The sequence below is a fragment of the Bombina bombina genome, chromosome 11 (assembly GCF_027579735.1).
Source record: "Bombina bombina isolate aBomBom1 chromosome 11, aBomBom1.pri, whole genome shotgun sequence".
NCBI classification, from domain to species: domain Eukaryota; kingdom Metazoa; phylum Chordata; class Amphibia; order Anura; family Bombinatoridae; genus Bombina; species Bombina bombina.
This window is the reverse complement of record NC_069509.1, coordinates 134,321,183-134,334,641: the sequence shown is the minus strand read 5'-3', so window position 1 is coordinate 134,334,641 and position 13,459 is coordinate 134,321,183. Positions and strand designations below refer to the sequence as shown.

At 41.2% G+C, this 13,459-nt stretch overlaps 1 protein-coding gene across 1 annotated transcript in view; it reads right to left on the bottom strand.

The window, feature by feature from the left end:
- ABCA3 (ATP binding cassette subfamily A member 3) overlaps nt 1-13,459 on the bottom strand; it is a 153,075-nt gene that overhangs the window by 16,310 nt on the left and 123,306 nt on the right. Inside the window, exon 30 of the mRNA XM_053694692.1 lies at nt 3,013-3,086. Coding sequence (XP_053550667.1) covers nt 3,013-3,086 — 74 coding nt within the window. The remainder of the gene's footprint in view (nt 1-3,012; nt 3,087-13,459) is intronic.

Below are 13,459 nucleotides of genomic sequence, written 5' to 3'. Positions count from 1 at the left end.
GTGTTCTAGCTTAAACCTGAAAGATACAACCTCAGTATCGGCAGGGGGAATTACACTTTCTGAATCTGAAACTTCGCCTTCAGATGCTACTACAGTATCCTCCTCCTCAGGCCACTGGGAGGGATCCTCTGAAATCGCTCAGAAACCTTGCTTATGGATCTGATTTTCCTCTTACGCTTTCCCTGCAACATTGGAAAAGCAGATAACGCATCAGAAAATGTAGAAGACATGAGAGAAGCGATGTCTCTTAAAGTAACTCCAGTGGGAGCTATTGTGGAAGCGCAGGGCACTGCTTGTGAGGGCGGCACAATTTGGGACGCTTGAGGAGACAGGTGGGGCATATGTTGAAACTCGTCATTAGACTCCTGGACAACATCCACTTTAGAAAAAGTTTCTGAAAAAATCTTTTCTCTATAGCTTAGAGTCCTCTCAATACATGAGGAACAGAAAGGGATTGGTGGTTCCATGTTTTCATCAAAACACAAGGAGCAAGTGACATCTTGCAAGGCCCCTTGGTCCATTCTGATCACAATGACACAATTATGAAATAAAACTTTTAATTTTGTAACAAAAAATTTTTAAGTGTAAAAACAATACTGTGCCTTTAAATGTTAAAAGTGTAACTTTTTTACTGCACAAGTAAAAACGTATGTGAAAAACTAAAAACAATTAAATAATGACGCCAAGACCCAAAAACCCCTTTTATTCTTGTTAGGCAACTATCCGGACTTAACAGGGATACGTCACAGCTCTATCCGTTCCTAGAAACGCATGTATTAGTAAGAACCATGCGCTTCTAGGCAGAGACTGAAATTTCCTGCTCCGGTAATCTATTAACACGGAAGCGCAGTGAAAAGGCGTGCAATCGGAAGCCCCGCCCCTCGTGGGCGTTTCTAACCGCAACCTCCTCTCCCGGTTGGCATTTTGATTTAAATAAGCCACCGTGTGAGTTAAAACCACCAAGCCATAAAACCTCCATGTTTTCTAGTCCAAGTGTCTGCTTAATACTGCATTGTTTACTCAGACTCTGAAAGTTTGTATGTCCCAACAAACAAGGCACGCAATCGGAAGCCCCGCCCCTCATGGGCGTCTCTAACCGCAACCTCCTCTCCCAGTCGGCATTTTGTTTTAAATAAGCCACCATGTGAGTTAAAACCACCAAGCCATAAAACATCCATGTCTCCTAGCCCCAGTGCCTGCTTAATACTGTATTGTTCCCTCAGACTCTGAGAGTTTGTATGTCCCAACAACCAAGCAACTATCCTATGAGCCCTTTGATTGTTACGTGTGTGAGAAGTAAAGTGCTCCCTTTTGCTCAGAGTTTAATTAGCCCCAGAATAACAAAGTGGCACTTACCTCATATGTCTGCCATACAGCCAGGCAGTCCATCAGGTTTAAGAGGTCCTCTCCCTCCCATGAACCTGTGAAAAAAGGAGAAGTTCCTGAGTAAATATCCCTTAGGTATTCTGGATTTAGGGCAGCATACAATATATGGGAGGCGCAGTAAGAATTATGTCCCACAAGTTCCCATTGCTCTAAAGCCACCAAAGCTCTCCTGAAGAGTCTGATATGGACTACGGCTACACCCTAGTACAAAGCAGCACAATCTTGCACTACTTATAAATAATAAATAATAAACTCTTGATTAAAGAATCTAATTTAACACCTCACTTTACCTCTTCCTATCACTAACATAGGCAAAGAGAATGACTGGGGTGGGAGGGAAGGGAGGAGCTATTTAACAGCTCTGCTGTGGTGCTCTTTGCCTCCTCCTGCTGACCAGGAGGTGAATATCCCATTAGTAATTAAGATGATCCGTGGACTCATCGGGTCTTAAAAAAGAAAAGCAAATAGCATAGCCCTCTGAGCATAAAGAAGGCAAGGAGCATATAGAAAGTGAGGTAAAATAAAACTAAATATTTTGGCGCCAAGTATGATGCACAATGCAAAAGGAAGTTGAGAATTTTTTCTTTGCCCCATAAACATCCGGAAATGACGCAACTCGCGCCATAACACAATTTCGCGCCAAACAACCTAGCGTCAACTAAGACGCAGGAAATTACGAACTTGCATCATAACCGACGCACATTCGCGCCCAAAAAAAATTCTCGCACCACGGAAGCAATAAATAACAGCATTTTGTGCACTCGCGAGTCTAATTTGCCAGCAAGTTTTTCAAGAAAAAACAAGTACACATAGACCTGATTCATGGCAAATATAAGTAATATACATATATTTAAAACTTTACATTAATACATAAAGCGCCAAACCATAGCTGAGAGTGTCTTAAAATAATGATACATACTTACCGAAAGACACCCATCCACATATAGCAGATAGCCAAACCAGTACTGAAAGCTATCAGCAGAGGTAATGGTATATAAGAGTATATCGTCAATCTGAAAAGGGAGGTAGGGAATGAATCCCTACGACCGATAACAGAGAACCCTTGAAAAGATTTCCCGCAAGGAAAACCATAAAATCAAACAGGCGCTACTCTCTTCACATTCCTCTGACAAACACTGTACTCTGAGAGGAATTGGGCTTCAGAATGCTTAGAAGCGCTTATCATAGAAGAAATCATAAAAATCAAGCACAAACTTACTTCACCACCTCCATAGGAGGCAAAGTTTGTAAAACTGAATTGTGGGTGTTGTGAGGGGTGTATTTATAGGCATTTTGAGGTTTGGGAAACTTTGCCCCTCCTGGTAGGATTGTATATCCCATACGTCACTAGCTCATGGACTCTTGCCAATTACATGAAAGAAATACATTATTACAAAAAAGTATAAATACAACCTAAACATGGAGCGGGCCATATGAATGATAAAAACGTCTAGACTTTTTCCTTGGTATAATTACCCGGATCCAACTAATGGGTATAGGACAATCACTACAGACCAAAACGATCAGACAACGTGACTTGTGGAACCTCACAAAGCTATAGTTATGCTGGTGGATGGATCTGAACAACTCCAAAGTCTATGGGTTTTGTTTAATGTTGTCTCTTACCTGTGCCCAGCTTAGCTCCTGGCTTGTTAAATGGTAGTGCACCATTCCCTGATGCTCGTGCTTTAGTATGCTACCTGTGGGGGGTTACAAACACACACAATGAGTCACATTAACTACTAATATACTTGTTTGTAGCAACTCTGAGCAGCTAAAACTTCACTAGGTTCAGAATGTAATTTGCGATAAACACAGTACACAGCGCCAATGTCTTGTTAACCCCCATGGCAGTCAGTGGGGGAAGCAACAAAGAAGTTAAAGTGATTTTAAATCCTAGTGTTTGTGAAACACTAAGATTTACCAGTGGAACAAATAAAGGAAACTTTCAGTATAAAATATTTCATGCTGAAAGTTCCTTTATTTGCCTGAAGGGTTTGCTGCGCTGAATGCCTCAGGCAGCTCACGGCAGAACGCTATTTTGCTGTGAGGTGATTTTAGCCAATAGCGTGCTAGCTATACGGCATGGCGCCAGCTGGCCCACACTGCTATTGGCTAAGAGGTGGAAGCACTCACCTCACAGCAAATTAGCGTTCGGCTGTGGGATGCCTGAGGCGCTCAGTGCGGCGAACGCGTCACACAAATAAAGGAACTTTCAGCATGAAGTATTTTATATTTCATGAATGAAAGTCCTCTTTATTTGTTCCACTGGTACATCCTAGCATTTCACAAACGCTAGGATTTAACATCACTTTAAAGGGACACTTAACACCTGTCTTCTAATAATCCCTAAAAACTACATTTTCTTATTAATAAAAATAAAATAATCACTTCCGTCTATTTAACCTGTTCCTCTTTCCCCAAACTGTTGAAGGAGATTGTTTTGAAATACAAATGCTTGATTTCCTATGTAAGCTGCCATATTGTAGTGTACGTTACAGGGGCACAGTAGTCACATGCTCATGAAGCAGTCATGTGACACACATCATAAAAGGGCTGACACTTGTACTGTGTCTCGGCAGAGGGTGTGACAGGAGCAGGTCACAATGCTATGTAATGAAGACGATCATTGCTTAACAATCACTAAGGCTGGTACAAGTGTCAGCCCTTAGTGCTTTACATAAACAGGACGACAGGTCTTGAGAAGCAGAAATCTTCTGTACCGAGTATACGTGAGAGCTTCCCCCTCCCTCTCCCAGAGCAGCTTGTAATGATTTACAATCACAATAGTGTCTGAAGCCGTTTAATGCAAACGGATTTGCTTAGAGCATAAAACTTTTGGGCAGTTTGAAGAAAAAAACTGTGGGGGGAGTTAAAAACATAAACATATTGCTTATAAAGAATTTTATTTAAATTTTGCTGCATATTATGTGTATATAAATAGATGGGAAAGTCTAATACATTTATACTCTGACTGACAAATATTTATCTTCACACACTGCAGGCAGATGTGATCCTTTAAAAAACATAATTTATGCTTACCTGATAAATTTATTTCTCTTGTAGTGTGTTCAGTCCACGGGTCATCCATTACTTATGGGATTATATCTCCTTCCCAACAGGAAGTTGCAAGAGGATCACCCAAGCAGAGCTGCTACATAGCTCCTCCCCTCACATGTCATATCCAGTCATTCGACCGAAACAAGACAAGAAAGGAGAAACCATAGGGTGCAGTGGTGACTGGAGTTTCAATTAAAATTTAGATCTGCCTTAAAAGACAGGGCGGGCCGTGGACTGAATACACTACAAGAGAAATAAATTTATCAGGTAAGCATAAATTATGTTTTCTCTTGTTAAGTGTATTCAGTCCACGGGTCATCCATTACTTATGGGATACCAATACCAAAGCTAAAGTACACGGATGATGGGAGGGACAAGGCAGGAACTTTAAACGGAAGGAACCACTGCCTGTAGAACCTTTCTCCCAAAAACAGCCTCCGAAGAAGCGAAAGTGTCAAATTTGTAAAATTTTGAAAAAGTGTGAAGTGAAGACCAAGTTGCAGCCTTGCAAATCTGTTCAACAGAGGCCTCATTCTTAAAGGCCCAGGTGGAAGCCACAGCTCTAGTGGAATGAGCTGTAATTCTTTCAGGAGGCTGCTGTCCAGCAGTCTCATAGGCTAAACGTATTATGCTACAAAGCCAAAAGGAGAGAGAGGTAGCCGAAGCTTTTTGACCTCTCCTCTGTCCAGAGTAAATGACAAACAGGGAAGAAGTTTGACGAAAATCTTTAGTTGCCTGCAAATAGAACTTCAGGGCATGGACTACGTCCAGATTATGCAAAAGTCGTTCCTTCTTTGAAGAAGGATTAGGACACAATGATGGAACAACAATCTCTTGATTGATATTCCTGTTAGAAACTACCTTAGGTAAGAACCCAGGTTTAATACGCAGAACTACCTTGTCTGAATGGAAAAACAGATAAGGAGAATCACAATGTAAGGCAGATAACTCAGAGATTCTTCGAGCCGAGGAAATAGCCATCAAAAACAGAACTTTCCAAGATAACAGCTTAATATCAATGGAATGAAGGGGTTCAAACGGAACACCTTGAAGAACTTTAAGAACTAAGTTTAAGCTCCACGGCGGAGCAACAGTCTTAAACACAGGCTTAATCCTAGCCAAAGCCTGACAAAAAGCCTGAACGTCTGGAACGTCTGCCAGACGTTTGTGTAAAAGAATAGACAGAGCAGAAATCTGTCCCTTTAACGAACTAGCAGATAAGCCCTTTTCTAAACCCTCTTGAAGAAAAGACAATATCCTAGGAATCCTAACCTTACTCCATGAGTAACTCTTGGATTCGCACCAATATAAATATTTACGCCATATCTTATGGTAAATTTTTCTGGTAACAGGTTTCCTAGCCTGTATCAAGGTATCAATAACCGACTCCGAGAAGCCACGCTTTGATAGAATCAAGCGTTCAATCTCCATGCAGTCAGCCTCAGAGAAATTAGATTTGGATGGTTGAAAGGACCTTGAATTAGAAGGTCCTGCCTCAGAGGTAGAGACCATTGTGGACAGGACGACATGTCCACTAGGTCTGCATACCAGGTCCTGCGTGGCCACGCAGGCGCTATCAGAATCACCGATGCTCTCTCCTGTTTGATCTTGGCAATCAGACGAGGAAGTAGCGGAAATGGTGGAAACACATAAGCCATGTTGAAAACCCAAGGGGCTGCTAGAGCATCTATCAGCGCCGCTCCCGGGTCCCTGGACCTGGATCCGTAACAAGGAAGTTTGGCGTTCTGGCGAGACGCCATGAGATCCAGTTCTGGTTTGCCCCAACAAAGAATCAGTTGAGTGAAGACCTCCGGATGAAGTTCCCACTCCCCCAGATGAAAAGTCTGGCGACTTAGAAAGTCCGCCTCACAGTTCTTTTCCACGCCTGGGATATAGATCGCTGACAGGTGGCAAGAGTGAGACTCTGCCCAGCGAATTATCTTTGAGACTTCCAACATCGCTAGGGAACTCCTGGTTCCCCCTTGATGGTTGATGTAAGCCACAGTCGTGATGTTGTCCGACTGAAATCTGATGAACCTCAGAGTTGCTAACTGAGGCCAAGCTAGAAGAGCATTGAATATTGCTCTTAACTCCAGAATATTTATTGGGAGGAGTTTCTCCTCCTGAGTCCACGATCCCTGAGCCTTCAGGAAGTTCCAGACTGCGCCCCAACCTAGAAGGCTGGCATCTGTTGTTACAATCGTCCAATCTGGCCTGCGAAAGGTCATCCCCTTGGACAGATGGAGCCGAGAAAGCCACCATAGAAGAGAATCTCTGGTCTCTTGATCCAGATTTAGTAGAGGGGACAAATCTGAGTAATCCCCATTCCACTGACTTAGCATGCACAATTGCAGCGGTCTGAGATGCAGGCGCGCAAATGGTATTATGTCCATTGCCGCTACCATTAAGCCGACTACTTCCATGCACTGAGCTACTGACGGGTGTGGAATGGAATGAAGGGCACGGCAAGCACTTTGAAGCTTTAATAACCTGGACTCCGTCAGGTAAATTTTCATCTCTACAGAATCTATAAGAGTCCCTAGGAAGGGAACCCTTGTGAGTGGTAATAGAGAACTCTTTTCCACGTTCACCTTCCACCTATGCGACCTCAGAAATGCCAGAACTATCTCTGTATGAGACTTGGCAATTTGAAAACTTGACGCTTGTATCAAAATGTCGTCTAGGTACGGAGCCACCGCTATGCCTCGCGGTCTTAGTACCGCCAGAAGAGAGCCCAGAACCTTTGTAAAAATTCTCGGGGCCGTAGCTAACCCGAAGGGAAGAGCTACAAACTGGTAATGCCCGTCTAGAAAGGCAAATCTTAGATACCGATAATGATCTTTGTGAATCGGTATGTGAAGGTAGGCATCCTTTAAGTCCACTGTGGTCATGTATTGACCCTCTTGGATCATGGGTAGGATGGTTCGAATAGTTTCCATTTTGAATGATGGAACTCTTAGGAATTTGTTTAAGATTTTTAGGTCCAAGATCGGTCTGAAGGTTCCCTCTTTCTTGGGAACCACAAATAGATTTGAGTAAAATCCATGCCCTTGTTCCGTCCTCGGAACTGGGTGGATCACCCCCATTAATAAGAGGTCTTGTACACAGCGTAGAAACGCCTCTTTCTTTATCTGGTTTGCTGATAACCTTGAAAGATGAAATCTCCCTTGTGGAGGAGAAGCTTTGAAGTCCAGAAGGTATCCCTGAGATATGATCTCCAACGCCCAGGGATCCTGGACATCTCTTGCCCAAGCCTGGGCGAAGAGAGATAGTCTGCCCCCCACTAGATCCGTTTCCGGATAGGGGGCCCTCTCTTCATGCTGTCTTAGGGGCAGAAGCAGGTTTTCTGGCCTGCTTGCCCTTGTTCCAGGACTGGTTAGCCTTCCAGCCCTGTCTGTAACGAGCAACAGTTCCTTCCTGTTTTGGAGCGGAGGAAGTTGATGCTGCTCCTGCCTTGAAGTTACGAAAGGCACGAAAATTAGACTGTTTGGCCTTTGATTTGGCCTTGTCCTGAGGAAGAGTATGACCCTTACCTCCAGTAATGTCAGCAATAATTTCTTTCAAGCCGGGCCCGAATAAGGTCTGCCCCTTGAAAGGAATATTAAGCAATTTAGATTTAGAAGTCACATCAGCTGACCAGGATTTAAGCCATAGCGCTCTGCGCACTTGGATGGCGAATCCGGAGTTCTTAGCCGTTAGTTTGGTTAAATGTACAACGGCATCAGAAACAAAAGCGTTAGCTAGCTTAAGTGCTTTAAGCTTGTTCATAATCTCATCCAATGGAGCAGTGCGAATGGCCTCTTCCAGAGACTCAAACCAGAATGCCGCAGCAGCAGTGACAGGCGCAATGCATGCAAGGGGCTGTAAGATAAAACCTTGTTGAACAAACATTTTCTTAAGGTAACCTTCTAATTTTTTATCCATTGGATCCGAAAAAGCACAACTATCCTCCACCGGGATAGTGGTACGCTTAGCCAAAGTAGAAACTGCTCCCTCCACCTTAGGGACCGTCTGCCATAAGTCTCGTGTGGTGGCGTCTATTGGAAACATTTTCCTAAATATAGGAGGGGAAAAGGGCACACACCGGGTCTATCCCACTCCTTGCTAATAATCTCTGTAAGCCTTTTAGGTATAGGAAAAACGTCAGTACACACCGGTACCGCATAGTATCTATCCAGCCTACATAATTTCTCTGGAATTGCAACCATGTTACAATCATTCAGAGCCGCTAATACCTCCCCTAGCAATACGCGGAGGTTCTCAAGCTTAAATTTAAAATTAGAAATCTCTGAATCCAGTCTCCCTGGATCAGATCCGTCACCCACAGAATGAAGCTCTCCGTCCTCATGTTCTGCAAATTGTGACGCAGTATCGGACATGGCTCTCACATCATCAGCGCGCTCTGTCCTTAACCCAGAGCTATCGCGCTTGCCTCTTAATTCTGGCAATTTAGATAATACTTCTGTCATAACAGTAGCCATGTCTTGCAAAGTGATTTGTATGGGCCTCTCTGATGTACTTGGCGCCACAATATCACGCGCCTCCTGAGCGGGAGGCGAAGGTACTGACACGTGAGGAGAGTTAGTCGGCATAACTTCCCCCTCGTTGTCTGGTGATAATTTCTTTACATGTAAAAACTGACTTTTATTTAAAGTGACATCAATGCATTTAGTACACATATTTCTATGGGGCTCCACATTGGCCTTCAAACATAGTGAACAAACAGATTCATCTGTGTCAGACATGTTTAAACAGACTAGCAATGAGACTAGCAAGCTTGGAAAATACTTTCAATAAATTTACAAGCAATATAAAAAACGCTACTGCGCATTTAAGAAGCACAAAAGCTGTCACAGTTGAAATAACAATGAACCAAATTAGTTATAGCAACCAAATTTTCACAGTAAATGTATTAAGTTAGCAAAGGATTGCACCCACCAGCAAATGGATGATTAACCCCTTAATACCCAAAAACGGATAATCAATTTAACAATTAACGTTTTTATCACAGTCAAACACACTTTCACAGGTCTGCTGTGACTGATTACCTCCCTCAAAATGAATTTTGAAGATCCTTGAGCTCTCTAGAGACGTCCTGGATCATGGAGGAAGAAGCAGGAAGATTATGACTGAATTTTTACTGCGCAAAAAAGCGCTAAAATAGGCCCCTCCCACTCATATTACAACAGTGGGAAACCTCAGTTAACTGTTTCTATGCAGAAATAAACGTTAGCCATGTGGAAAAAATCATGCCCCAATAAGTTTTATCACCAAGTACCTCACAAAAAACGATTAACAGCTACCAGTCGCTTCTACTGCAGTTAAGGCTCATACATTACTTCAGTATTAAAAGTATTTTCTTAGACAAATTCCATTCCCTAGAAAATTACTTCAGTGCACATACACTCATCAGTCTGATACCAGTCGTTACTACTGCATTAAAGGCTGTTTACTTACATTACATCGGTATCAGCAGTATTTTCTTAGTCAATTCCATTCCTTAGAAAAATAATTTACTGCACATACCTCGTTTGCAGGGGGGCCCTGCATGCTATTCCCTTTTCTGAAGTTACCCCACTCCTCAGAATGTGCGAGAACAGCCAGTGGATCTTAGTTACTTCTGCTAAGATCATAGAAAACGCAGGCAGATTCTTCTTCCAATACTGCCCGAGAACAAACAGCACACTCCGGTGCCATTTAAAATAACAAACTTTTGATTGAAGAAATAAACTAAGCATAAAATACACCACAGACCTCTCACAACGACCTATCTAGTTGAGTTGCAAGAGAATGACTGGATATGACATGTGAGGGGAGGAGCTATGTAGCAGCTCTGCTTCGGTGATCCTCTTGCAACTTCCTGTTGGGAAGGAGATATAATCCCATAAGTAATGGATGACCCGTGGACTGAATACACTTAACAAGAGAAATATATGTAACAGACAATATGATGTGTGTGTCACATGACTGCTTCATGAGCATGTGACTACTGTGTCCCTGTAACGTACGCTACAATATGGCAGCTTATATAGGAAATCAAGCACTGGATCAACAATATACTTCAAAACAATCTCCTTCAACAGTTTGGGGTAAAATGAACAGATTAAATAGACAGAAGTGATTATTTTATTTTTATTGATAGGAAAAATTAGGTTTTTAGCCATTTTCATCAGGTGTTTAATGTTCCTATAACACCCAAACTCTCACTAAAACCATCTCTTTTAACTAAATGCAATGCCAGCTCCTTTAATTAAAGGGACATTAAACACTTTGTGATAGTAATATAAAATGATAAATTATATAAAAAATATATATATATATATAAACTTTGCTCTATACTTTCATTATTTATTTTGTCCCCTTTTCTTGTAATTCATTTCTGAAATTGTGAGCTTTTCAGTTCCTGTTAGAAATGGAAGTGCAAACACTGTTATATTCTACACAGCTATTGGCTGCATACTCTAGTGACCTATTTATAACTGTCCCTAATTGGCCACAGCAGAGAAGGTAACCTAAGTTACAACATGGCAGCTCCCAGTGTTTTATAGACACTGAAACTTTACACTTATTTTGTCAATATTTAAACAGCTAATGAAACTTTAAAAAATACATCTACATGTTATTCTCAGACTAAAGTTTTTTTAATGCATCATTCTATCTATTCTAATAGCATTAATTTAGAGTTTAATGTCCCTTTAAAGTAAGCAAAATGTATGTCCAGAGTTTTTTTTTCTTTTACACTTATTGTGAATTGTTCTCACTCCCAGGACAGGAGTGTATTAAACATTACTGTTACATTGGTTCATATAGCATTTCTGCTTCCGAAGCAAGAGACAATGTGGTAAATATGAACGTTTCAGAAATTAGAAGAGGAATACTGTTGGTGTATAAACAACACTGTGTATAACATAAACAAAACACTGCAAAGTAACATTCCTAAACTCAGCAAACAGGTGCATTCACTAAAGTTTCAGATCTAACCTCCCCAGAAAGTCTCATCATTTGAATCACACAGCACCCAAGGATTTTTTTTTCCAAAAATTAAAAAATCTACTTGTTTTAATTAACTATAATCATTGCATGAAAGATATAGTCACTTATATTCATGTCTTTTTAACAATAAACAGAGCATGTATTAAAGGGGCATTGCACAAAACATTCTATAATCCATGTCATAATTAAAAACAGCTTCTAAGTAACATTTTGTCATTCAAATATCATTTCAACTGAAGCTACTGCAGCAGGATCTTTAATGATTCAGATAGAGGATGCAATTTTAAAAATACTTTCTAATTTACTCCTATTATCAATTTGTCTTTGTTCTCTTGCTATCTTTATTTAAAAAGCAGGAATGTAAAGCTTAAGAGCCAGCCCATTTTTGGTTCAGAACCTAGGTTATGCTTGCTTGTTGGTTTGCTAAATGTAGCCACCAATAAGCAAGCGCTATCCAGGGTGCTTTATCTAAAATGGGCTGGCTCCTAAGCTTTAAATTCCTACTTTTTAAATAAAGATAGCAAGAGAACAAAGAAAAATTGATAGTAGTAGTAAATTAGAAAGTTGCTTAAAATTGCATGCTCTATCTGAATCATTAAAGAAAAAAAGAAAATTTATGCTTACCTGATAAATTTATTTCTTTTTAGACACGATGAGTCCACGGATCATCATCCTTACTTGTGGGATTACACCTCCTGGTCAGCAGGAGGAGGAAAGAGCACCACAGCAGAGCTGTTAAATAGCTCCTCCCTTCCCTCCCACTCCAGTCATTCGACCGAAGTTAGGAAGAGAAAGGAAAAGCCATGGTGCAGAGGTGTCTGAAGTTTACAAAAAATAACAACCTGTCTCAAAAGAACAGGGCGGGTCGTGGACTCATCGTGTCTAAAAAGAAACAAATTTATCAGGTAAGCATACATTTTCTTTTCTTTTTAAAGACATGATAAGTCCACGGATCATCATCCTTACTTGTGGGATACAATACCAAAGCTAGAGTACACGGATGATAAGGGAGGGACAAGACAGGGAAACTAAACGGAAGGCACCACTGCTTAAAGAACCTTTCTCCCAAAAGCAGCTTCAGCCGAGGCAAAAGTATCAAATATGTAAAATTTAGAAAAAGTGTGAAGAGAAGACCAAGTTGCAGCCTTGCAAATCTGTCCTACAGAAGCGTCATTTTTTGAATGCCTATGAGGAAGCAACCGCCCTAGTGGAATGAGCCGTAATTCTTTCAGGAGGCTGCTGTCCAGCAGTCTCAAATGCAAAACGGATGATACTCTTCAAACAAAAAGAAAGAGAGATAGCCGTAGCTTTCTGACACTTACATTTTCCAGAGAAAATTACAAACAGAAAAGAAGACCTACGAAAGTCTTTAGTTGCTTGTAAGTAAAACTTTAAAGCACGGACTACGTCCAAATTGTGCAGAAGACGTTCCTTCTGAGAAGAAGGATTAGGACACAAGGAAGGAACAACAATCTCCTAATTAATGTTCCTGTCTGAAACAACCTTAGGAAGGAACCCTAGTTTAGTACATAAAACTACCTTATCCGAATGGAAAATAAGGTAAGGCGAATTGTACTGCAACGCCGAAAGCTCAGACACTCTTCGAGCTGAAGAAATAGCAACAAGAAATAAAACTTTCCAAGATAACAACTTAATATCTAAGGAATGCATAGGCTCAAATGGAGCCCCTTGAAGAACTTTAAGAACTAAATTCGGACCATGGAGGAGTAACTGGTTTGAACACAGCCCTGATCCTAACCAAGGCCTGACAAAAAGATTGAACATCTTGGGCATCTACCAGACGTTTGTGCAACAAAATAGATAAGGCAGAGATCTGACCCTTTAGGGAACTTGTCAATAAACCCTTCTCCAAACCTTCTTGAAGAAAAGACAAAATTATGGGAATCCTAACTCTACTCCATGAGTAGCCCTTGGATTCACATCAATAAAGATATTTACGCCATATCTTATGGTAAATTTTTCTAGTTACAGGCTTACGCGCCCGAATCAAGGTCTCTAT